This window comes from Silene latifolia, chromosome X (assembly GCF_048544455.1).
Source record: "Silene latifolia isolate original U9 population chromosome X, ASM4854445v1, whole genome shotgun sequence".
NCBI lineage: Eukaryota > Viridiplantae > Streptophyta > Magnoliopsida > Caryophyllales > Caryophyllaceae > Silene > Silene latifolia.
In genome coordinates this window covers 329,327,110-329,352,247 of record NC_133537.1, presented here as the reverse complement: position 1 = coordinate 329,352,247, position 25,138 = coordinate 329,327,110, and the positions used below count along the sequence as shown (strand labels likewise).

At 40.6% G+C, this 25,138-nt stretch overlaps 2 protein-coding genes across 2 annotated transcripts; both read right to left on the bottom strand.

Annotated features, from left to right (window-relative positions):
* Window positions 1-885: 885 nt before the first annotated feature.
* Window positions 886-2,061, bottom strand: LOC141620821 (putative RING-H2 finger protein ATL21A). Its single transcript, XM_074437589.1, has 2 exons — window positions 1,788-2,061; window positions 886-1,337 (listed from the first exon to the last, which is right to left on the bottom strand). Exons 1-2 carry the CDS (start codon window positions 2,059-2,061, stop codon window positions 886-888), a joined length of 726 nt encoding a protein of 241 aa, XP_074293690.1.
* A 2,273-nt stretch (window positions 2,062-4,334) lies between these two features.
* On the bottom strand, window positions 4,335-4,736 carry LOC141620820 (putative RING-H2 finger protein ATL69). Its single transcript, XM_074437588.1, has one exon. The coding sequence runs from the start codon at window positions 4,734-4,736 to the stop codon at window positions 4,335-4,337; it is 402 nt and encodes a 133-aa protein (XP_074293689.1).
* Between the last annotated feature and the right edge of the window lie 20,402 nt (window positions 4,737-25,138).

The window sequence follows — 25,138 nt, the reverse complement described above, 5'->3', positions numbered from 1 at the left end:
CACCCCTAAATAACATTATGATTTGGTCATTATCAATACGACGACCTGTTTGTTTTTTTTTTTTTTTTTGGTTATTTTTTCCTCCTGTTTTTGCAATGAAGTACGTGGGAATTAGATTAGTCAAATTGAGAGGGGATCATAATATGTCTAGCTCAAGCTACATTAGAAACGCCTTGTCTAATAAGAATAAATATAATAGTCAGACCTTAACCATAATTTTTAAGGTTTTGGTTGAGATGGTTCCTCTATCATAGTATCAGCAGAGTTCATTTATCATTGCCTACAATCATAATCGATTGCAAATCCTTGGTTGAACGTGCAGCGTGGGTAGTCATGAAGTCGGGTCATGTTTACAGAGAGGCTAATAGAATTAGTGATCGGCCTGATAACCATCCTTCGTGAAGATGTACTTGGGGTATCTTGGCCAAGATTAGTTAGTTAATTGTTGTATCTCGGGTTTTAACCTCCAAATAAAACCCAAAAAAAATACCCCGTAATTCCTAGGATGTCTAATGGATCGATACAAGAATAGACACTATTTAGCTTTTACAATTAATTGATTATTTGACGAACTGTTTCCACATTATTATTATATATCAAAATCGCCTATTTGCAAATTCTTGTTTGAAGTCATAGTAACTTTTGTAAGCGTGAAATGACTCTAAAGTAATTCATGTTTAGATTCACGGTTATTAATGAACAATAATTAGTGTTAGACCGAAATAATTAATCAGATCTATTTTATGCTTACAACGTCTTAAAGAAATACTATATGTTACAAAATTTTGTCCAAAACATATTACAAAAATAGAGAATAAAAAATGTAATCATCATTCTGCTAGATTTGTACAATTTCTTTTACAAACACCAAAAAACCGAAGTTACTCAACGATGCAAGGAAATGCGAGGAGGAGAAGTTCGACAAATGGGACAAACGCCTTTAGAGCTAAGCCACTGATCAATACATTCAACATGGAATCGATGAAGACACTCCGGCAGAATTTTCAATGTTTCCTTAGGACGATAATCGGAAAGGCAAATCGGACAAGCATTGTTGTCGGCTTTGATAAGGCGACCGCTCTCACCAATCACAACCATTGGGTATGAGTCGATTGTCACCTGATCGAGACCCTCAATGTCTGTTGTAGTCGTAGTTACTGTGTTTGGGTTAATTATCGCGGTAGCTTGCTGGTTTCTCCTCCTTCGATATCGACAATAACCAAATATAACTATCATCACCAATCCACAGATGCATAGGGCTAACCCTAATTGTGGTGGGGCTGAAGAAAATCCAGATTTCGAGTCTTTTCCCGGAGCTAGAGGAGGCACAATACTTCCTAAGTTCACATAATATAAACGGTAAGTTTTCTGAGAGACGGTATTATTGTTGAGATGGCAGGAAATGTTGGAGGGAAACTCTCTTACGCCCAGTGGCGGAGTCAGGAATTGAACCCAGCGGGGGCAAAAAATTTCAGAGGGGCGAACGGTAATGGTATAAGGGGAGCTCGAAAAAATTTCGAAAATTTTAACTAAAACTTTTACGATTTTCATCCACCAGCAGGGGCGAGCGCCCCTGCTACCCGCCTAGCTCCACCATTGCTTACGCCCTTGCCCTTTCTCTTCCGTTTCCCTCGTAGTTTTTGTATCCAAATAAACACGGCCTAGGTGATCTTCGCTCTTTAGCAAGCGACTAGTGTCGATTCAAAATTGGATCTAATATTTACTACAGGTGATCAAACTTGACAACAAACAAAGACCATAGAGAGAAAAGTAAAAAAGGCGCTTACCGTCCCAATTAAGATTGATGGTGGAAATTTCACTGAGTTGCATAGAATAGGTGGATGATACCGGAACATTCAAAATCGTAACTAACTTGCACATCGAATTAGGCTCATTCTTCAATATATCCACCTCGGTGCTAATTACAGTATAATCCGACCCACTTAGGCAATCAATTCGATCATAATCAGCTAAACTATCGTCATTAGAACATTTGTACAACCAAAATTTCTTCGTAATCCCATCTGGGTTGAAACGGGTTTTGTCGAGATTAAGAGCCATTAATTTGTGAGGAAGACAATCATCATATACATCTGAAAGAAAAATCTTTTGACTGTCGTAAAAGATACCTTCGACCCTCAAAACGACGTCGCTTTGGAGTTGAATGAGAGTTCCTAGGATATTGTCGCAGTGTAAATCGAACCCTGGAAGTCCACATGACTTGGGTTGTTGATCAATGATTCGGAATGGATATGAAACTGAGATGTCGACTAAAGTCCCGCTTTTCGGGCATTTACTTGGGTTGCAGGGTTCGCCATTTGTCGAATTTAGTAGTTCGAAGAAGATAGATAATATGATGAGTTTTCTGCAAGTTTTGATCATGATTTTTGGTTTGTTTTGCCCAATTAAATTCCATTTTTTCGTCGAGATAGTATATAGTTGTAGACATGTCAGGGCTTAGTCAATTGCCAGATGAAATAATGCTATTTGGAGGAGGTTGAACTGAAAGAATTAATCAAATGTGAGATTAATTCCTTGGAACGACGAATTCCTGCAACTCGCAAATATATTATTAAGAACACTCTGTATAATTAATGTTAAATGAACATTTCTGATTTGAGTAAGAATCAATTCCGTCAATGAATCGTCTATATCATCGATACTCGACTAAGCTGTCCGGCATGCAACAGGACACATTCAACTGTCACTTTGAAGATCATACCAGTAAAATCTGATTTAGTTGACTTATCCATGTTTTATTCTTTGACAACATTTATAAGAAAAAGACGATGGTTTTTAGGGGCAATTATAATCAAACAAGGTGAGAAAGATATTGATAGAATATTTTGTGTTGTATTTTTCTATATCAAACAAGCTAATACATTAGCTATTTATATTAGATGGAAGACTTATAACTTCCATAAGGCTTTAAGGAAGAAGAATAAAACTCCAACCTCCATGTAGTAATGTAGGAAGTTTCTTATTGTAATTAGTTTGTAACCTTAGTCCATTAATTGTCATAATTCAACAAGACTCGGAGGAAAAGTCAGAAAGGTAAATACACTCTCCGTTCCAATCATCTTATAATATAATTTTACTATCGCGTTCCTATATCATTAATTTCTCGACACATTGTTACTGAGAATCGATCCCGCACCATCCTCCCCAACTTCTATGAAGGAGTTTACAATAAACCAACATTGTAACGATAGTTTAATTGATATTTGGATGCAAACATTGCATTTATCATATATACTTGTTGGGTTTTATTAGCTTTTTTTAATCATCAAATTTGTTTTAATATTTGTAAAGTATAAATTATTAATTTATATTTATAAATTAATATAGGTGTTTATATATTAGGGGCCTATTTTTTCAATTTCGCATAGGGCTCCCAAAATGTCAGGGACAGCCCTGTTCTTTGCGAGGAGATATTTTAATTAAATGTAAATAAATAATTAGGATGGAGAAAATAGCAAAATTGTCCTGACTTGTAAAAGAAGACGTATTCGATTAGAAGTCCGGTTAATGAACTAGACTAGGACTTCATGGTAGATGGAAATGATATGATCGGGACAATTAGCGATACGTTACACACATAATCGATGAAGTCTTAGTCTTGTGGTTAAAATGAACACCCTTCCCTATTTTGTACAAGTCTTATGTCGGAAATTTATCAGTCGTTTAATAACATATATCATCATTTAAAACCGTCAACCAAATTGAGGGGGTGTTTAGTAAACAGTAGATTGGTGAACTTTCAGCATATTCAAACCTTTTAGCATGTTTGACTCACCAATCTACTAATTTACGTGTTTGGTAAATGACATATTAAAACAGTAGATTGAGCAATCTACTGTTTTCCAATATGCTTCCATCCAGCATATTTGCATTATTAGATTGGAAAAAATTGAATCTGTCAACCATTTTTATATAGATATAACAATCTATTAATCTAAATCCGCTAATTACCAAACACTTTTATTAAATCTGCTAATTGAAACATACTAGTCAAACCTGTTAATCCAATATGTCATTTATAATTTGCTTGACCAATCTGCTTCTGCTATTATTAATCTGCTGAGTGTAAGTTTTATAGTCTAAAATAACATGTTCTAGTCTCATAATGAACATGTATAAACTGAATGCGGAAGCGATAAAAGAGATCGATTACTTACCTCCAGCCATTGCAAGAAATAATTGATTCGTCTTGATTTCCATAAAATAACTTAATTAAATATTAATATAATACTTATTTGATTTATGGAAATATCTTACGCTGAGTACCAAACAGGGCCTGAATTTACAAACACGACATAATAAAAAGCAATAAATCAAGAGTAATCGGAAGTCAAAGAACAAGATGCTTGAATTCTACAAACAGGACAAGTAGCATTTCGAGAGAGCCATTCATCTAAGCAATCAGCATGATATCTATGCAAACATTCCGGCAGAATCTTCAGAGTGTCGTTAATAAGATACTCCGTTAAACATATAGGACACGTGTTATCATCTTGTTGAAGCATTCTCCCGCTTTCTCCAACCACAACCCTTGGATACGAGTCTATCATTTCCTGGGTTAGTCCCTTGGGCGGCACAACCTCAGCGTGGACCATCAGCACCCCTTCGACCAGGATTAGTATTTGGTTTTGGTTTCGACTGAAAGTCCAACACCCTAAGATTAGGAAGCCTGTCAGCGCGGCAATTACTGCTATTAGGATGTAAATATCGACCATTGTTAATGTTTTTGTATTATTATTTGTTATTCCGAATTTGAAACTGATTAACTAACCAAGTACTTGTTATAATGTATTTAGCTTTGGCTGACTTAGGTCGGCCTGGCTTTGAACTAGAGAAGTTCATATTTGTTTATACAAGTTGACGGTTGAATTAGTATTGTCAGTTGAGTGCTAACTGCTAAACTACTACTAGCAGGGGAATGAAGAGTCTACGGATCCAATAGAAATACTGTGGGCGGATTTTCAAGTGGTTGGTAATAGGAATAATTATAATAGTTGGGTCTCAACCATAACCTTAAGGTTTTCGTTGAAATGGTTCATCTATCATGATATCAGTGTCACGGGTTCGAATCCTGACAACCTCAATAACTCCTCAATAACTCACGAAATGGAATCTTAGCACACGGTACATTAGAGCCTGTGCACTAACCACTCTTCAAGCCCAATGAACACTTGAGTGAGGGAGCCTAATAGAAATAGTTATAATAGTTGTGCCTCAACCATTACCTTAAGCAGGGCCGTCCCTGAGATTTCGGTGGCCCTGTGCGAAATCTTATAGTGGGGCCCAATTTAAAGTCGTTTTAAGAGTTAGATGAAAATTTTTAACCGTCGTCGCGAATAAAAAGAAAAATTATGAAATGAGGCCATTACTCCCTCTGTTCCGACCATTTGTGTGTCTTTGATTAAGATACTCTCCACGAAAAATAAAAAGGCAAACAAATGATTGAGACGGAGGGAGTGTTATATAATTGCTCAAATAAAATATTATCATTGGAATAAAATGTATGTACAAAAGAAATTCTCAAATTCTCATTTGTGACGAACCGTATTTATCACAAGCTTGTGACGGATTAAATAAAAATTCACATGGGTAGATTAAGATATGCCACTTGTGATTCTCTAGATACACTCTAATTTTTGTCTTATCTACTAACGCGGATAATATTTGACCCATCACAAGGGAAACTTGTTAAAAGAAATTTGAATTGTATTTTGAAAATAAACACAGATAAAACCATATAAGATCAAATCAAAATTGAAATTACGGAAAAAGCTACTAATAAATAAGGCCCACTTGAAGTAAAAATAAGGGAACAGAAGAAGAAAATCTAATTAGCATTATGGAGAAAGCTACTAACAAATAAGGCCCACATGAAGTAAAAATATGGGAACACAAGAAGAAAATCTAATTAGTGGGGCCCAATTTAAAAATTGGCAAACAAAATTTATTTAGTGTTATGGAGAAAGCTACTAACAAATAAGGCCCACATGAAAGCTACTAACAAATAAGGCCCACATGAAGTAAAAACAAGGGAACACAAGAAGAAAATCTAATTAGAGGGGCCCAATTTAAAAATTGGCAAACAAAATCAATAAATCAATAAATCAATAAATCAATAAATTAATAAATCAATAATCAATAAATATATATAAAAGAGGCTTTTTTCAGGCATTATAAGAGAGTCCAACTAATATATAACACTTCAAAATAAATAAATAAATAAAAGGAAAATTTAAAAAGATGAAATTCAATGAAAAATACAAATATTGATAAAGTTTTATGTTTAGCTAAAACATTATTAAAACAATCAAAATCTTATCTCTACGACTATACCTCATCTCTATTCTTTCCCAATCAATTAATGTTGAACTAGTGTAGATCTCGTGCGAATGCACGGATTTTTAGTTTGTGATATATAAAGAAATTAACATATACTAATTAAATTTTAATTTTATTTTTAAGAGTGTACAAATAAATGTAATATTTAAGATATTGTTCCGGGTGTAATTCCAGAGCAAGTATCGTTACCACCCGTGGCTTGTAGAATGACGTCTTGAGTTGGACTCTCCTTTGGTCTTAATCGTTCCTCTCGGCCTCTCCTGCAACAATGAACGAACTGAGGGCTTGGCTTGGTGCCAAGCGTACTCACTCCGACGCCCAAGTCAGTAAACTCAGATGTATAAGTTGTATGCTAATTGGCTAGGAATATATTGTAGAGAGATAAGGAAGATTATACCAGATGAATAGTGTATTTAGGTCAAGTTATGTATTTCTGGATTGGATCCCTTCCTCAATGAAGGTTGAGGAGTATTTATAGACTTCACCTTTTGTCACGTAGTGGCCAAGTGGCCAAGTGGCTAGCAGGTGGAAAGACTGATCTACCCCTCGGCCGAGGGACCTATGGCTGGCCGGCGGGCTCTGTTGACCCACCGCCGAGGGGTCTTGGATATGAGTACGCGGATAAGTGTCCCGTGGCGGTTGTCGTGCTTAGGACCTAGGTTGACAGTAGATGGGCGGCATCGGCTAGCCGTCTAAGTCGTTGACTTCTTTGTGGACATCTTTGACCTTGCTCAATATGTTGACTTGTCGGCGGTGCGAGAATATGCCCCATCAATTTGCCCCAGCGTAGTCTATGCCGTGGTATGGGCTTCGATGTACTTCGAGCGTATATTCGCACAAGTAGTTTGTAGAAAATTTTCTTGCATCGGCTTCTTCTGCGGCGGCTTTACTTCGCTTCTCGCCTAGTCTTTCTTAGGCCGTACCATATTCCCCCTCCACATGGATGTGTATTGGGCATCCGATGTGGAAAAGAAAGGGACGCTGGCCGAGACCGGGTTGACACTGCTTGGTTATTTTTGATTGCCCCGACCGGCGGTGTCAGGCTTGGTTGATCATGTGGCCGGCGGAGAATAGGTGCATGGGAATTTGTTTGAGGAAGTTGAATAGGCGGAGAGATTTGAATAGGCGTGTTGAAGACGTTTGGTCACTGTTTGCATTGATTGACACAACCGTTGCAACGATTGACATCCGTAGTTGCATGTCCGACACGTGTCCGCATCTTTGATTGGTTGACGCTTCATGGGTCATTTCTCGATTGGTCCTGCTTCATGGGCTTTTCCCTATAAATAGGGCGGTTGCTCCGTGAAATTGGTCACCAATTTCATTCTCCAAAATTTTTCCTCTAAACTTTCAAGGGCTTCGTCTTCTAACATTCGAGTTGTTATTCCTGAGTGTTTTTCTTCAAGGTAAACAAACAAACTTCTTCTTCTTATTTTGTTAAATAATTGTTGCTATTATGTCTCTATCGGCGCCGGGACTAGTACTTCTGCGCCGGAGGATTCCCCGTTGCGTCTTGATGGGGAGGAGATACTAGACGCCATTCCGATAAGGTTTGGGGGCCCTAGGTCTCCTTCTCCCGTAGTCGATCCACCACGGAGGGGGAGGATGAGGGTGAGGATGCGATGAGGATGAGGGGACCCCTTCCGATGGTGGGAGGTCGTCTGTCCGGATCATGGCGAGCCCCGTACGACGGTCTTGAACGTGGTTGGTTCCATAAGTTCGGCCGTTGTTCCGGCGAGACATTTTTCGGAGGCCATTTCTCGTTCGGTGAGGGGTATAAGATCGTTATTCCTAAAGAGGGTCGGGCGGTCTGTTGCCCTCCACCGGTCACACCGGCGTGTACATCGGGCATCCGGAGTATGGGCTGCGGTTTCCTCTCGAATAGATACGTCGTGGCCATTATCGAGCTATGAACGTCGCGGTGGCCCAACTACATCCGCTGGCCATGAGGACGATAGTTGGCTTTGTGTGGCTTTGTCTCTTTAGGGGGGAGATCCCGACGGTCAACTTATTCCGCCGACTTCACAGTCTTCGACCGTCAATTGCTGGTAAGGTGGGGTGGTACAGCGTACAGACGGAGCCAGGCTATGCCTCCGTGAACAAGCTTACTTCCTGCAAAGACTGCAACGGCGGTGGGTTTATGTCCAAGTGCTTGGGAGGATTACCCATTGCCCCGGTCTTTCCAGAGCCCTGTTTACTTGCGGTGTGAGAACCAGGAAGAGTATGAGGAGTGTACCTCCCGGGGTAAGGTGAAAATGGACGCTTCGAAGGTTCCTCTTACTGAGGATGAGGAGCGGGCGATGCAGCTGTTCGATGCTGAGAAGGGATGGCTGCCCCCGACTCAGATTATTCTTCAAGATGAGCTGCTCGGTCACGTCGGCCTCATACCGGCCCTCAGCCAGGGTGAGTGGGGTCGGTGTGAGGCCTATTTTTGCCTGTTATGCTCCTGTTTTTTAGAGCTATGTTCTATTCCTGTCGTGTAATTCTTGTTTGGTTTTCTTTTTGCAGACCGGTTTGGCCAGGATCTGTCCGAGAGTACCTTGAAGCGGTTAGGCCTTGATAAGGACGGGAAGGTAGTTGTGCGGCATCCTACGGCTGAATGCGCGATCGCGACCGTCTCCCAACGAGCTCATGGATAAGCGATTAAAAGGGTGGATCCGGTGGCGGCACAGGCAAGGGTTCTCGGAGGCGTGCCAAAGAGAACGAAGAGGGCTGCGCCCACGGCGGCGTCTGTGCCTGCTCCCTCTTCGACCCCAGTGGTTCAGAGGGAACCTGTGGGGGTCGTTGATAATACCGGGGGGTCGGTGACCATCGCTAAGGAGCCGCCGCTTGCTTCTACCGTTGTTGGGGAGAAGAGGAAAGAGCCACCGTCTTCTTCCGTTGTTGCCGGGGAAAAAACCGATCCATCCGGCCCTCGAACAAAAAGGGCTCAAACTGCGGGTACGGATCTAACTTGTGGTTCGGATTTAGGTGGTTCGCTGGACATCCCGCACGACCGCTTTACGATGTGTCAATGCACGGTGACATGGATGCTTTGTGCAAATTTTTTGCAGATCCTTCCTCGGCGACCGCCGTTCTTATTGAACGGCAATCAGGGAAGCAGCCCGAGAGGGCTATCGAGACGGCGGGTGACGGAAATGTCATTGTTGACTCCTCCGCTCAGAACATCTCTGCCTCCGAGCTTGTGGCGGAGGGTCTGAAAATGTACAAGAGGCTGGCGAAGTGGACCCAACAAGCCGGCTTCTATATCGCGGAGCAGGAGAAAACCATGGGCCAAGCTGCGCCGCTGATGGCGAAGCTTAGACTTGACCTCTCTGCCGCAAAGGGGGAGGCCGCGAAGTTTAAACTGGATTTCTTTTCTGCCAAGAAGCGCAGAGGAGGTTGAGAAGTCTGCTGGGGGCCGAGAGGGCCAAAGTTGAGGAAGGCGATGGCGCTCGCCAAGATGATGGAGGAGCGGGATAGGTACAAGGATGCTCATAAAGCCGCGGTTGCCGAGGGGGAAAAGTGGAAGAATCAGTTCCACAACCAGGCGGAGGCGCTTAGGGACGCGCAGGCTGTCATTGCTCAAAAGGAGAAGGACATTGCCATGCTCCAAGATGAACTTCTCCCAAAAATGTGCGCCCAATTCCGGGACCAGGCCGAGGAGGCGACCAGGGAGGCGATAAAAAGGGTCGTCCCCGATGGTTCCTTTCCGTGGGATAAATTTGAGAAGCTCTTGGACGAGATGGCTGAGGCTGCGGAGGCGGCGCTGCGAGAAGACGGAGGCGGCGAAGGTGGCTCGGTAGGCCGAGGCGCCCGAAAATGTCGAGCCCTCGTCCGAGCCGACCAACGAGGAGGCTGCTGCTGCTGATGGAGGGAATCAACAGGCATAGGGAGACGGGCGGTCGTCACCAGACTCCCCCGGCGTCTCGGATAGCTTTAGCTGTTCGGGGGCCAATTATTGAGCCTTCTCTCCCTGCCATCTTTTGGCGCTTCAAATCCTAAGTCTGTACCCTTTTGTTTCCTTATTTCCTTGCTTCTTGTAAAACTTTGGTAGGTAGAGTTTTAGGCTATCCTTATGGGGACGGCCGTCGCTTGTACTCTTCTTGCAGTTATTTTTCTAATAGAGATTCATCTTTTGGGTCCTCGGCTCTGGCCGGGGCTTTGATCATATTATTCTTCACTTGTCTTCTTGCGTTGTTTTAATTGAGTGCCTTTGTTTTTACCGTCGGCATGGCCGAGGCAGTTAGTGCGCGCATCACAACTGTGTTAATGTCTTTAGTATTTACTCTAGCGTACCGGTCATTGTGTCCCCGCCGCTCTCGGCTAGGGCCGAGGTAATCGGGGTTATGGCTTGATAGCACTCATGCGTAGGCATATTGACCGCCGGACTCGCGTCTCAACTGCACTGAGTATACGTTTCTTCTAGCATATCGGTCGTTGTGTCCCCGTCGCTCTCGGCTTTGGCCGAGGTAATCGGGGTTACGGCTCGATAGCGCGTATCGGTCATTATGTCCCCGTCGCTCTCGGCTAAGGCCGAGGTAATCGGGGTTATGGCTCGATAGCATTCGTAACTGTGGGCATATTGACCGCCAGACTCGCGTCTCAACTGCACTGAGTATACGTTTCTTCTAGCATATCGGTCGTTGTGTCCCCGTCGCTCTCGGTTTTGGCCGAGGTAGTCGGGGTTACGGCTCGATAGCGCTTATCGGTCATTGTGTCCCGTCGCTCTCGGCTAGGGCGAGGTAATCGGGGTTATGGCTCGATAGCATTCGTAGAATCGTGGGCATATTGACCGCCAGACTCGCGTCTCAACTGCACTGAGTATACGTTTCTTCTAGCATATCGGTCGTTGTGTCCCCGTCGCTCTCGGCTTTGGCCGAGGTAATCGGGGTTACGGCTCGATAGCAAATATCGGTCATTGTGTCCCCGTCGCTCTCGGCTAAGGCCGAGGTAATCGGGGTTATGGCTCGATAGCATTCGTAACTGTGGGCATATTGACCGCCAGACTCGCGTCTCAACTGCACTGAGTATACGTTTCTTCTAGCATATCGGTCGTTGTGTCCCCGTCGCTCTCGGTTTTGGCCGAGGTAGTCGGGGTTACGGCTCGATAGCGCTTATCGGTCATTGTGTCCCCGTCGCTCTCGGCTAGGGCCGAGGTAATCGGGGTTATGGCTCGATAGCATTCGTAACTGTGGGCATATTGACCGCCAGACTCGCGTCTCAACTGCACTGAGTATACGTTTCTTCTAGCATATCGGTCGTTGTGTCCCCGTCGCTCTCGGCTTTGGCCGAGGTAATCGGGGTTACGGCTCGATAGCGCTTATCGGTCATTGTGTCCCCGTCGCTCTCGGCTAGGGCCGAGGTAATCGGGGTTATGGCTCGATAGCATTCGTTGTTTGAGGTCGAGGAGGTGAGTTCCAAGGCGTGCTCAAACGCATCTCCGTTCGGGCTAACAACAACGACGCTGTCTTTCGAGCTATCTGTCTTGGAAGGGCCGTTAACGTATATCTCCCATACGCCGGGATCCTTCTCGTTCTTTGAGGTGAGTTTGTGAGCCTCCCCCCGGTCCGAGACGTATATTAATGTCGAGGCCCGGACGGATATTACGGCTTGGGTTTCACTCAAAGTGACCCGGCCTATGAGAACGTCGTGGGCAGACGTGCCGTTGATAACTATAAAATCAGACATAACATTCCTGGCTGCAGTTCCCTCGCCGAACCTTACCGGCAGTCTGACCGACCCCAGGGGTACCAGGCCGACCCCCGAAAAGCTGTACAGCGGGTTGGTGCAGGGGTTCAAATCTTCGACTCTCAGACCGAGGCTGAGAAAGCATTCTCTGTACATAATGTTTGTGTAGGCGCCTGTGTCAATCAGGCACCTCTTCACCAAGTGGTTGGCTATGTCTAGGTGGACCGTAAGTGGGTCGCTGTGAAGAGCGGCGACTCCCTCGTAGTCCTCCTTCCCAATGGTCATATCGGGGATGTTGGAAGCGGGGGTGGCTGTGTTGGGCACAAAGTTGATGGTCTGGCACGGTTCATTCAGGTGCCGTTTGTGCCCATGAGCGGACCCACCATTCCCGTTGCCCTCGATGATAGCATGGATTACTCCTATTCGTTCGAAGACGGATTCACTGTTTGACCCGCCGGCATTTGGTTTCTGGCCTTTGGCAACAAATTTGCCGAGGCTCCCCTTCCGGATCAGCTCTTCAATGGCGTCCTTCAGGTGTCGGCAGTCGTTGGTTAAGTGTCCGGTGTGGCCGTGGTACTCACAGTACTGGCTCGTGTCACCGTCGCTCCTCGGTCTAGGGGGCCTTTCCCACTTCTGGCCTTCGCTCCTGCTCAGAGCGAATACCTCGGCGGCCGACACGACTAGGGGGGTGTGATTGTTGTACCGTTTTTTGTAGTACGCTCCCGAACTCCCCCCGGCGCCCGTCGAGTCCTGTCTCCTGGCAGATTTGTCAGACCGTGGCCTATTGTTGTCACGTCGCCTTTCATCGGGGCTGTCCTCCCGACGGCTCTTCTTTTCCGAGTGCTCGGCCTCCTTTGGGCCTAACCACGTCTTGTGATAGTCTTCTACTTTGATGGCCTGGTCGGCCATTTTTCTGGCGGCATCCAAGCCCAGGCCTCCGCACTTGATGAGCTCATTTTTCAAATCTCCCCTTGGGAGGCCTTTCATCAGCGCGAAGGCCGCCAGTTCGGGATTAATCTCCCGAATCTGTTGGACCTTTCCGTCGAACCTCTTCATGTAGCTTCGTAGAGACTCGCCCCCTTCTTGTTTGATAGTTAGGAGGTCCGACGTCTCCACGGCCCTTCTCTTGTTGCAAGAGTACTGGGCTAGAAAGGCGTCCCTTAGGTCGGCGTAGTAGTACACCGAGCCGTCGGGGAGCCCCTTGTACCAACTTTGAGCCATCCCATGCAATGTTGTTGGGAAAACTCGGCACCATACTTCATCGGGCTGCTCCCATACTGACATGTGAGACTCGAAAGCCTCAGCGTGGTCGGCTGGATCACCCTCCCCTTTGTATGATATGGGTGGCAACTTGAGCTTAGTTGGCACCTGGACTTCTAGGACGTGGCGCCGAGGGGTGTCGATCACATGCCGGATGGCACGTGGCGATCGGCTCCTCGCATTCCTGACCCGGCTCCTCTCCTCGTAGCGGGAGGGGCTCCCTCTTCGACTTGGACTTCTTCTCCAACTCTGCTGAGTCGGACTCCTCTGGCTCCTTTGGGGTATGCCTCGTTCGTGTTGCGGGGACGCTGTCCTCCCACGAGTACGGGAAGGACTCAGGTCTACCACGCCCACTTTGGGCTCCCCCGGTGACTTTGCTGGGTCAGCTTCTCCTAGTACTCCGTTCAAATTTCTCGGAGTCACATTTTGGGCCCTGGTCTTCTGGACAGTTTCCGCCGCTCTTGTCGGTGTGACAGTGTGAGCAGACGCATTACTAATTAGGTCCAGGACCATTTTCAGCTTTGCTATGTCAACCACATGCCCCATGATGGTGACCTGGTTGGCTGGCAGCGGCGTGTCTGGTATTGTCGGCATCCCGAACTCCGGTTGGATTACCCCGCCGGTGGAGGGCTGCGCGACTCCAGAATTGTTGAAGGTATCATCTTGGTGGAACGCGGTTTCGTCGGTCACGACTGCGTCTTGTTGTTTCGACATCTTCTCAGCTTTTTGGGTGGGTTTTTTTGTTTTTTTTTTTTTTGTTTGGGAATGAATGTGACTAGCTTCTAGTGTCTTTCCCCACAGACGGCGCCAATTGTTCCGGGTGTAATTCCAGAGCAAGTATCGTTACCACCCGTGGCTTGTAGAATGACGTCTTGAGTTGGACTCTCCTTTGGTCTTAATCGTTCCTCTCGGCCTCTCCTGCAACAATGAACGAACTGAGGGCTTGGCTTGGTGCCAAGCGTACTCACTCCGACGCCCAAGTCAGTAAACTCAGATGTATAAGTTGTATGCTAATTGGCTAGGAATATATTGTAGAGAGATAAGGAAGATTATACCAGATGAATAGTGTATTTAGGTCAAGTTATGTATTTCTGGATTGGATCCCTTCCTCAATGAAGGTTGAGGAGTATTTATAGACTTCACCTTTTGTCACGTAGTGGCCAAGTGGCTAGCAGGTGGAAAGACTGATCTACCCCTCGGCCGAGGGACCTATGGGTGGCCGGCGGGGCTCTGTGACCCCACCGCCGAGGGTCTTGGATATGAGTACGCGGATAAGTGTCCCTACCGCGGGTTGTCGTGCCGGGACCTAGGTTGACAGGCCGATGGGCGGCATCGGCTAGGCTGTCTAAGTCGTTGACTTGCTGTGGACATCTTTGACCTTGCTCAATATGTTGACTTGGTCAGCGGTGCAGAATATGCCCCATCAGATATATTTATGGTTAAAATGTGATTATAATATGAGTAAAATATATAGAAGTCTTATAATATGACATATACCGTATAATATGTCACACGTAAAATAAATGATATTGCAAATTATTTTGGTAGAATATAATTTTGTACAAATATCCACAAATAAGATTTATACTCCTTGTATAGACTATATAATGAGTAAAAAAGTTAAGCCCAATACTTTAGAATAACTATCAAGCATGTTCAGGCCCATTTATAGCTGAAGTAATTTGAGCGAGAAAATTCCTAAATTCGCCTATTCATTTAGTAAATAGAGGATGTAAGGTAGAATTATTATAAGATGGTGTAACTAATTACAGAGAATTATTTAATTGTATATATATGATTGTATTCATAAGTCACAATGTTCTCGCAACAACTATTGTGTTTTTTTCTTTCTTTGTTTCAATTCTAATTCTATCTTATTCTCAAGTTAAATTTGCATATTATGTTATTATGATGTTTGTTATTTTACTTTCTCATTATGCTTACTTCTTTACTTTTGTTTTGCTGCCCATTTAATATATACCACATCTATATTTGTTTTTAATTGTATGTACATCATCTAATGTAATTTGTTGTTTTCGCAGATGTAATATATTATTCAATTCCCAACATGTAAGATTTTATAAATCGTAAGTTTTTTCCTTGAGGGAGATATGTTTCTATTACCTCCGTCTCAATTTTTTTTTTTTTTTTATTCTTTATGAGTAATATGACATATTTTAATTAAAAGTAAACAATTAATTAAGAAAGATTAGTAATATTACATTTGTCTTTTTATTTTTTGGTGAAAAAGTAGTGTTATACGGTATATATTTAATATGGCATTGTTATTATGCACGGTACATATAAACAGGAAGAGTTGCCAAGTTTCTTGATGTTTCGATCTGAGGAGTTCAACGATATTAATACGGGATCATAGACAACATGATGTGTTCATTCTTATTAGATCATTGTAAAATTCTATGATGCACTTATAATAGAGACAATTTTGTTCGATACATAAAAGTATATAATTGATACTTCTTCGTCCCAATCATTTGTTTATCTTTGATTAAAATACTTCTCAGAAAGAATAGGAAAGGTAAACAAATGAATAAGACGGAGGAAGCAACATTTTCACACATATTTTGGAGATCGGTGTTAATGAGATAGTCGACATCTCGATATGTGATAATGAGTTATGATAAGTGGGGTACACTATAATGAAAATTTGCTAACAATTAACCAAATATGCATATCAAAGTAAATGCATATTAACCAACTATGATTTAAGGGAGTATTAAAAATTTAATTAAGATTATTACAACAGTCGTCTACTTACCTACCTTAATTAATTTATCACGTGAAAAGTTATGGCAATTCATAATATGTGGACTGTGGAGTTTGACTTAGAGACGGGCATGTAGGCACGGAAAATTTATTAAAGTGCCGAATAAATAAAATGAATTAATTGTTTTGAGTTAATACCAAATTTTAACTTAATTTAATTAATTTGTCCCGATTAAATGAAATATGGGCCGATTCGGATTACAAAAGGGGTTGTTCGGATCAATAAATCCAGAAAGAAATCAAATTTGGGCCAAGGTTGCTTATAAACCCACAAATGGGCCTTTGACCACCAAAGTCCAACAAGGAGATTTAAAACTCTATAAATAGAGCTCTCCTCATTCATTCAAAGGGTTGGAAATTCATAATTGCAAAGGAGCTAGAGAGAACAAGGTACAAATTCCTACAAATCCTCTCTGTCAAAATCATTGCAAGCAGTCAACAAGCACATCAAATCGTGCCGCCTGCGTTGAAGATTCAATCACAAGTTCAAACCTTCAAGAGAGATTCAAGTCATCGCGACCCTCTCAAGAAATCAAATTTACATCGCGCGTAGAGCAATTAAATTTGTCTACACGCGTACCCCTCACGTGTACCCCGTACACGTACCCCTTACAGCATATTAGAATCAGAGGATACATTAGAGATTGTACACATAAACTTTCTGATATTAATAAAAATTCATTTGTTTCCTATTTTGTATTACATCTATTTTGCGATACAAAATTTGCTGTTACAAATTTGTAACAATGCCTCTGCAAATGGTTTATTAATAGACACCGAAATTTTATATTTTGGTATCTATTTATTTTACAATATCTTTAGTATTTTAGAGATAATTATCAGAAAATAATGTGATAATATCTTATAATATTCTAGAATATGCCGTCTTGTCCTCCAAGTCACTCTACTATAAATATAACTTCATCTTTAGGGTTTAGCGGAGAGCACATGGATTAAGTCTCAAACGACCCCGTCTTCCTACTACCAAATTGTAGGTAGATGGAATAAGTCACAAAAAGACCCCATCATCTCCCTACGGGATTAAGTCGATAAGACCCCCGTAGTACTATCAAAACCCTAAATCCCTTCGAATGGAATCAAGAGATCTCCGAAAGTTGTAACCCTCAATCTTTCAATAATAAATTCTTGTTCTCCGTATTATTTTTGTTCCTCTTTATGTTTATCGCAGGTATGAATTTTATGGTTTACAAATTGGCACGCTCGGTGGGACGATTTTCGCTCTTCATCTCCATTCCCCAAAGGCCAAATTCAGTAGCAGATTCGAGACCAAGTTGCAACCGACATCAAAGTCTCTACAACCTGTCTCGAGGGGGCATTTGTAGACACCGAAATTTTATATTTTGGTATCTATTTATTTTACAATATCTTTAGTATTTTAGAGATAATTATCAGAAAATAATGTGATAATATCTTAGAATATTCTAGAATATGCCGTCTTGTCCTCCAAGTCACTCTACTATAAATATAACTTCATCTTTAGGGTTTAGCGGAGAGCACATGGATTAAGTCTCAAACGACCCCGTCTTCCTACTACCAAATTGTAGGTAGATGGAATAAGTCACAAAAAGACCCCATCATCTCCCTACGGGATTAAGTCGATAAGACCCTCGTAGTACTATCAAAACCCTAAATCCCTTAGAATGGAATCAAGAGATCTCCGAAAGTTGTAACCCTCAATCTTTCAATAATAAATTCTTGTTCTCCGTATTATTTTTGTTCCTCTTTATATTTATCGCAGGTATGAATTTTATGGTTTACAGGGCATACTACAAAAACAACTTACTCTACATTACATTATTTTACGTATGACATTTATAGATAATGGAGTAGCAACTTACTCAGTTACAAAAAATGATAAACATATGTATGTAATAGATAGAGGATGGCAACGAAAAGTGATATAATATCATTTACTCTTAAACACATGTTTTAGAGATTGGTGTAAATGAGATAGTCAACCTATCAAAATGTGATAATGAATTACGGAGTATGATAAGTAGGGAGTAAACAATAATGCAAAATCGCTAACAGTTAACCAAATATCGTCTCTAACAAGAATGTCTGAGTTCACTATTCACCTCTATTTGAGATTTGCGAATATGACATCCCTATAAACCAAACGCAGTATCAATGTGCACTTTCGAAAAGATTTTATTCGAGTCTTTTATTTCATGTTTAATATGTAGAACTGGTTTTGTTGATGTTATGTTCATCTCACTGCACGTACGGTTAGATAGATCAATCTCCTTCTATAGTACTGAAGGCAAATTAATGAAATGTTCATCTAAAATTTGTTTATTTTATTTGAAATGAAATCTCGCAAATCACAATATTCAGTTCTGGTGTTAGTGTGCTACTGAAACAACTTTACACATAAAATGGAAGTACAGAACAACTTAACACTTCAAAATAAATAACTCGATATTAAATAGAACGTTTTAAATACCGTGCAACGCACGGGCATGAAATCTAGTTTACTTATATGAGAATCAAGCATGGGTCTCTAGGGAAAAATCCCACCTAACTACCACTACACCACTAACATTACAGTGCTATTATTGTGTCGTAATAAATATATATTCTTAAACTGGCAACAGAATTAGGCCTCCAAATTTTGAGGCCCTGTGCGGCCGCGCAGGTTGTACACCCATCTGGGCCGGGCCTGACCTTAAGGTTTTGGTTGAGATGGTTCATCTATCAGTTGGTTCAATCTCACAACTCGAGGTGTACGTTCACTTTGTGGTGGAGGGGTCGGGTTGGACGAGTTGTTTAGGGTTGATGGGTGAGGTGTCTTTGTCGGGGGGAGTAAGGGCGGCAATGGTTCGCTTGATCGTGGTAGGAATGGTGGCGGTAGATGGTTTTCGAGAAAGGGCTCGTCAATAGATTAATTCCATGGAACTACTAATTCTCGCAAATCAGAAATATATTACTCGTATAATGTATAATTCACGTCAACTGAACATCTTCGATTTGAGTAAGAATTGATTCCGACAATGGATCATCAATATTATCGACAGTAAACTGAATCCGCGTATATAATCACTTAAGGAGAGGAGCAAAAGATATATTTTCAATTAGTTGATTGATCTAAGTGTAACTCGTCGATCAGCGTATATATATATGTACAATATAAGGCTTTGCTAATTAACTACTGCTAGCTAATCGAGAACGAAATAAAGATTTGCAAAATTTCTTTCACAAACACGAAAAATCAAAAACTAGTCGATGATATAAGGAAGTGCGAGGAGGAGAAGTTCGACAAATGGGACAGACGCCTTTAGAGCTAAGCCATTGATCAATACATTCAACATGGAATCGATGAAGACACTCGGGCAGAATTTTCAAAGTCTCTAATGGTTGATAATTGGAAAGATAAATCGGACTGAATGATGGAAATATCACTGAGATTCGCAGAAATGGAGGATGATACAGAAACATTCAACATCTTCTCAAACTTGGACTTCCAACTATGACTCTTCTTCGTCATATCCATCTGGGCGCTAAATACAGAATAAACCGACCCACTAAGGCGATCGATTTGATCATAATCGACTAAACTGTCGTCATTAGAACAATTGTACAACCAAGATTTCTTCGTAATCCCATCTGGGTTGAAACGGATTTTGCTGAGATTAAGACCATTAATTTTTGAGGAAGACAATCATCATATGCAGCTGAGAGGAAAATTTCTCGACTTTCATAGGAGATATTTTGGCAGTGTATATCGAACTCTGGAATTCCACAGGACTCGGGTTGTCGATCAGTGATTCGGAATGGATATTGGACTGAGACCAGTGGCGGAGCCAAGATTGAAAATTTGGGGTAGCGAAAGTAGCGTGAAGCCGTGAACACAATAACAGCATGATTTTTTTTATAAACAATTCGTTTTTTTATTGTCAATAAGAACTACACATTCAATTTGAAAATACGAAAAAAATGTTTTCGCGATAATTGACGTGGTTGTTGACGGGAATGACGGTGCCTCAAATCCTAGGTAGTTAAGACCTTTTCATCAAGCATTTGTTTTGCGAGAATAATTCGTATGACCGTAACTAATAAAACAATATGTAATAGACTAATACGTGAAAATTTATATAATCTAATGGGCTGAGTTTTTCTTTTAGGGAAATGGAGTTGGGAATTAGAGAATAGGATCGGATATTAGGAGAGATATTATTAGGTTAGACTAATACGTGAAAATTTATATAATCTAATGAGTTGAGATTTTTTTTTTTAGGGAAATGGAGTTGGGAATTAGAGAATAGGATCGGATATTAGGAGAGATATTATTTAGGTTAAAAGATAATGTGGGTACCATATACTTGTTATTTACCACAAGACCATGCACATTTTGATGCCATCTTAGGAACATAATATTTATTTATCCTTTGATAAATATCAGCGATATATGGAGTAGCAAAATTTCATCTTTTTAGTCAAAATTTCGAGGTTTAGGGTAGCGGTTGCTAGAGGAAATGCTACTTGGAGGAGGTTGAACTGAAGAATTAATCAATGTTTGATTAATTCCGATCCTTGGAACGACGAATTCCCGCTACTCACAAATACTCTGTATATTATATAATGTATAATAGTTCCGATTTGAGTAAGACTTGATCAATATGATCGACAATGGACTGAATGCGAGTATTACTATGAAGATTGTATGAGCAAATTCTCAATTAATCGACTGATCATCGTATACTTACAATATATAGCTTTGCTAAACTACTGTTAGCTGATACAGAATGAATTTACAGGTTTGTACAATTTCTTTTACATTCACGAAAACTCCAAAATTACTCATTGATGTAGGGAAGTGCGAGGAGGAGAAGTTCGACAAATGGGACAAACGCTTTTAGAGCTAAGCCACTGATCAATACATTCAACATGGAATCGATGGAGACACTCGGGCAGAATTTTCAAAGTCTCCAAAGGTTGATAATCGGAAAGGCAAATCGGACAAGTGTTGTTGTCGGGTTTGATAAGACGACCGCTCTCACCAATCACCACCACCGGGTATGAGTCAATTGTGACCTGATCGAGACCCTCAATGTCAGTTGTAGTCGTAGTCATTGTGTTAGGCCTAATTGTTGCGGTAGCTTGCTCATTCCTTCTCCTTCGATATCGACAATAACCAAATATAATTATCACCACCAATCCACAGATGCTTAGGGCTAACCCCAGCTTTGATGGGACTGAAGAAAATCCAGATTTCGAATCTTTTCCCGGAGGTGGAGGGGGCACACTAGTTCCTAATTTCACATTATATAAACAATAAGTTTTCTAAGAGACGGTATTATTTCCAGATGGGTACATCATTAATGTATTAGTTATCTATGAGAACAACAGCAGTACCACATAGTCTTACAAGTTTCGGGCCATTACAGGGTAAAAGGCCAGATATACACCGCCTTAATCCTTACATTTTCGTGGAAAAGATTGAGGTTGTTTGCACGATGGCCAAATGTTTTAAACTTTCGACAATAGCATCGATTAATGATTACCTCACAAAATGCCTTTTTCAAATCCTCTATTTACTAAAAAAAATAGGCGAAACCAAATCATTTCACCTATAAATTGGGCCTAACACTTTGGTTAGTCTATATAAATATTGGGCCTTTATAGAGAAAAAATATTTTCAGTAAAATATTTTGAACTACCATAACCGTGTTAGATTTTACAAATATATTGTCAAACTAATATATTTTGCTCATATTATGTTGAACTTTAACCATATTATATTTAAGAATTTTCTCCATCACCACACACATGAAAATAACACGAAAATATAAATAATGTAAGTTTTACCTCTTCATACTACATTTAAGAATTGTAGACTATAACGCTTAATTTAAAGTCTACACATTACAACCTATAAAAAACCGTGCATTTGCACGGGATCTACACTAGTTTACTATTATACCCCATCCGTGTCTCCTTCTAGCGACCAAGCCTAATCAAAATCCCTTCGACGGAAATAATATGGACGGAAACTCTCCTACTCTATTTCTCCTCCCTTTTCATCCTATATTTGTATCCAGAACACACCCTAGGTGATCTGTGTTCTTTGTATATAGAGGCGAAGCTAGTGAGTAGCAAAGGGTAGCGGTTGCTACCCCAAACCCAGAAAAACCAGAAAAACAAAAGGAAGAAGATGACTTTCGCTACCCCAGTGTAGTACAAATATAAGATTAAATAGGACTAACATGTTTGCATCATCATAAGTGGAGCAGTGGTATAGCCTTGTACTTGTGGCATTATGGGTTTCTTCATTACCACTCGTGTTCGACCCTCATAAGAAGTTCCATGATTTTATATATTGTTTTATTACCAATAATTTATACTTAGTGTGAGTGCTGTCTATTATATACAAATATATTATTTCACAAATTATTAATTGGTAATCCCCCGTTTTAATCATTAATTTACGTATTTAATTTTGTAAGTGATATTAGACATTTCTATTGAGGGATATTGTTGCAATTGCATTCTTATTTCCATGATTTTATATATTGTTTTATTACCAATAATTTATACTTAGTGTGAGTGCTGTCTATTATATACAAATATATTATTTCACAAATTATTAATTGGTAATCCCCCGTTTTAATCATTAATTTACGTATTTAATTTTGTAAGTGATATTAGACATTTCTATTGAGGGATATTGTTGCAATTGCATTCTTATTTCCATGATTTTATATATTGTTTTATTACCAATAATTTATACTTAGTGTGAGTGCTGTCTATTATATACAAATATATTATTTCACAAATTATTAATTGGTAATCCCCCGTTTTAATCATTAATTTACGTATTTAATTTTGTAAGTGATATTAGACATTTCTATTGAGGGATATTGTTGCAATTGCATTCTTATTTCCATGATTTTATATATTGTTTTATTACCAATAATTTATACTTAGTGTGAGTACTGTCTATTATATACAAATATATTATTTCACAAATTATTAATTGGTACTCCCCCGTTTTAATAATTAATTTACGTATTTAATTTTGTAAGTGATATTTTAATCCCTTCCCAGTCGATTGAGACAAATGATGTACGAAGTATAATTTTTTTTGTTATATTTATCTCTCTAGCAAAATAAAAAAACCTCAGAGCATAAGTGCAAACACAATTCATTTTCTGAAATTGAAAAATACAATTATTATAACAAAATTACGTTTATTTTCGTATTTCCTAAGAGATCGAAGAAATGTTACAAAATTTTCGCTACCCCATATATTAAATTCTGCTTTCGACCCTGTTTGTATAAGTGTGTAGTTTGTCGATTGACTCGATTCAAAACAGAACCTAATTTGTGATTTTTATTAGGGGTCATCGAAATTTGACAACGAAACGAAGACCTAAGAAATCGAAAAGAAAAATAAAAAGCCGCTTACCACCCCAGTTAAGACTGACTTTCGAAATATCACTGAGATTCTTAGAAGAGTATGGCACAGGAACATGCAGAATCTTCACAAGCTTGCAGTTCGAACTACCACCATTCTTCATAATATCCTCCTCGGCGCTAATAATTGTATAATCCGATCCACTAAGGCAATCAATTCGATCATAATCGAAGAGATTATTGTCGTTAGAGCAATTGTACAACCAAAAATCCTTAGCTATCGGATATAGGTTGAAAGGAGTGTTGCTGAGATTAAGAGACAATAATTTTTGTGGAAGACAATCATAATTTGGAGTTGAGAGGAGAATTTGTTGACTGTTGTAGAAGATATTTACAACCCTCAAAACGACGTCGTTTGGGAATCGAATGAGAGTATGTTGGTTATTGTCGCAATATAAATCGAACCCTGGCATTCCACAGGACTTGGGTTGTTCATCAATGATTCGGAATGGATATCGAACCAAGTCCCAAATTAAACTCCCGTTTTTGACGCAACTACTTGGCTTGCAAGGTTCACCACTGATCAAATTTACAAGTTCGAAGCAGACGATTGCAAATATGACAAGTTTTGTGCAAGTTTTGATCATGATTTTTAGTTTGTTTTGTCCAATTAAATTCCATCTTTTCTCTGTTATTATATACTCGTAAAGTCGTACGTAGTTGTAGACATATCAGGGCTTAGTCAATTGCCAGAGGAAATGCTAGTTCAAGGGTTGAACTGAAAAATTAATCAAACGCGAGATTAATTCCTTGAAACGACATGTTCTCGCAAATCACAAATATTTTTGAAGTGTATGTATATAATTCATTCTTGTGAGTGTCAGCTGAACATTTCCGATTTGGGTAAGAATTGTTTCCGACAATGAATGATCAATATGATCGACACTGGACCGAATCTGCATATAGAATCACTCAAGTTCGGTACAAAAAGACACATTCAACTATTACTATAAAGATTATAGGAGTAAATCTCCATGAATATAAATTGTTACGTTGTTAAGATTACGATCAATATCAGACTTTCACATTAACTAGATTGAGTTTATAAACAACACATTAAGCTAGAACAACCCCATACCAATTGATCCAAGTGGTGCTCATGGGTATATACCCATTTGCAATTTGCAATATACATGTTTTTGTTAGCCGTAAATATTTGTAAAGATGGTCTTGTTTAAGTACGTGTATGGGTTTTATATTGTGAAAAATTAGGACTAGTGATCAGAAAACGTACGAGGTGATAGGCTCGGATTTCTACTTATCTATTTAGAGTACTTTTAGGCATAATAAGTGGTATTTGGAAGCGGTTTTGGCATGATATGCTTCATGTTATCACTTCCGAGTGTTGGGATCTTAACAAGAAGTTTTAATGAGGTTTTGAGAGGTGCTTGAGGTCAAGTGAAATCCCAAAGAAAGTAGCCAAGGAACAAGCACCAAAGGACTAAGGAAAAAGCCATCCAAGAAAGGAGCAAAAGGAAGAATTGAAGACAAATTTCCAGCACGGAAGTCGCACCGTGCGACTTTTCCTTTCCCAAAAGTCGCACCGCGCGACTTTTTTTGGGTTACTCCATTTTGCAACGGGCTTTCCTATATCTTAAGGCCCATTAATCCTTCCTAGGTGTGA

Bases quoted from the DNA above. Each gene is read 5' to 3' on its own strand.
- LOC141620821 (XM_074437589.1), bottom strand. From the start codon at position 2,061: ATGGCTCTTAATCTCGACAAAACCCGTTTCAACCCAGATGGGATTACG. The intron at 1,338-1,787 runs GTAAGCGCCTTT...ATGTGAACTTAG, and splicing joins CATCAATCTTAATTGGGACG to GAAGTATTGTGCCTCCTCTA.
- LOC141620820 (XM_074437588.1), bottom strand. From the start codon at position 4,736: ATGGTCGATATTTACATCCTAATAGCAGTAATTGCCGCGCTGACAGGC.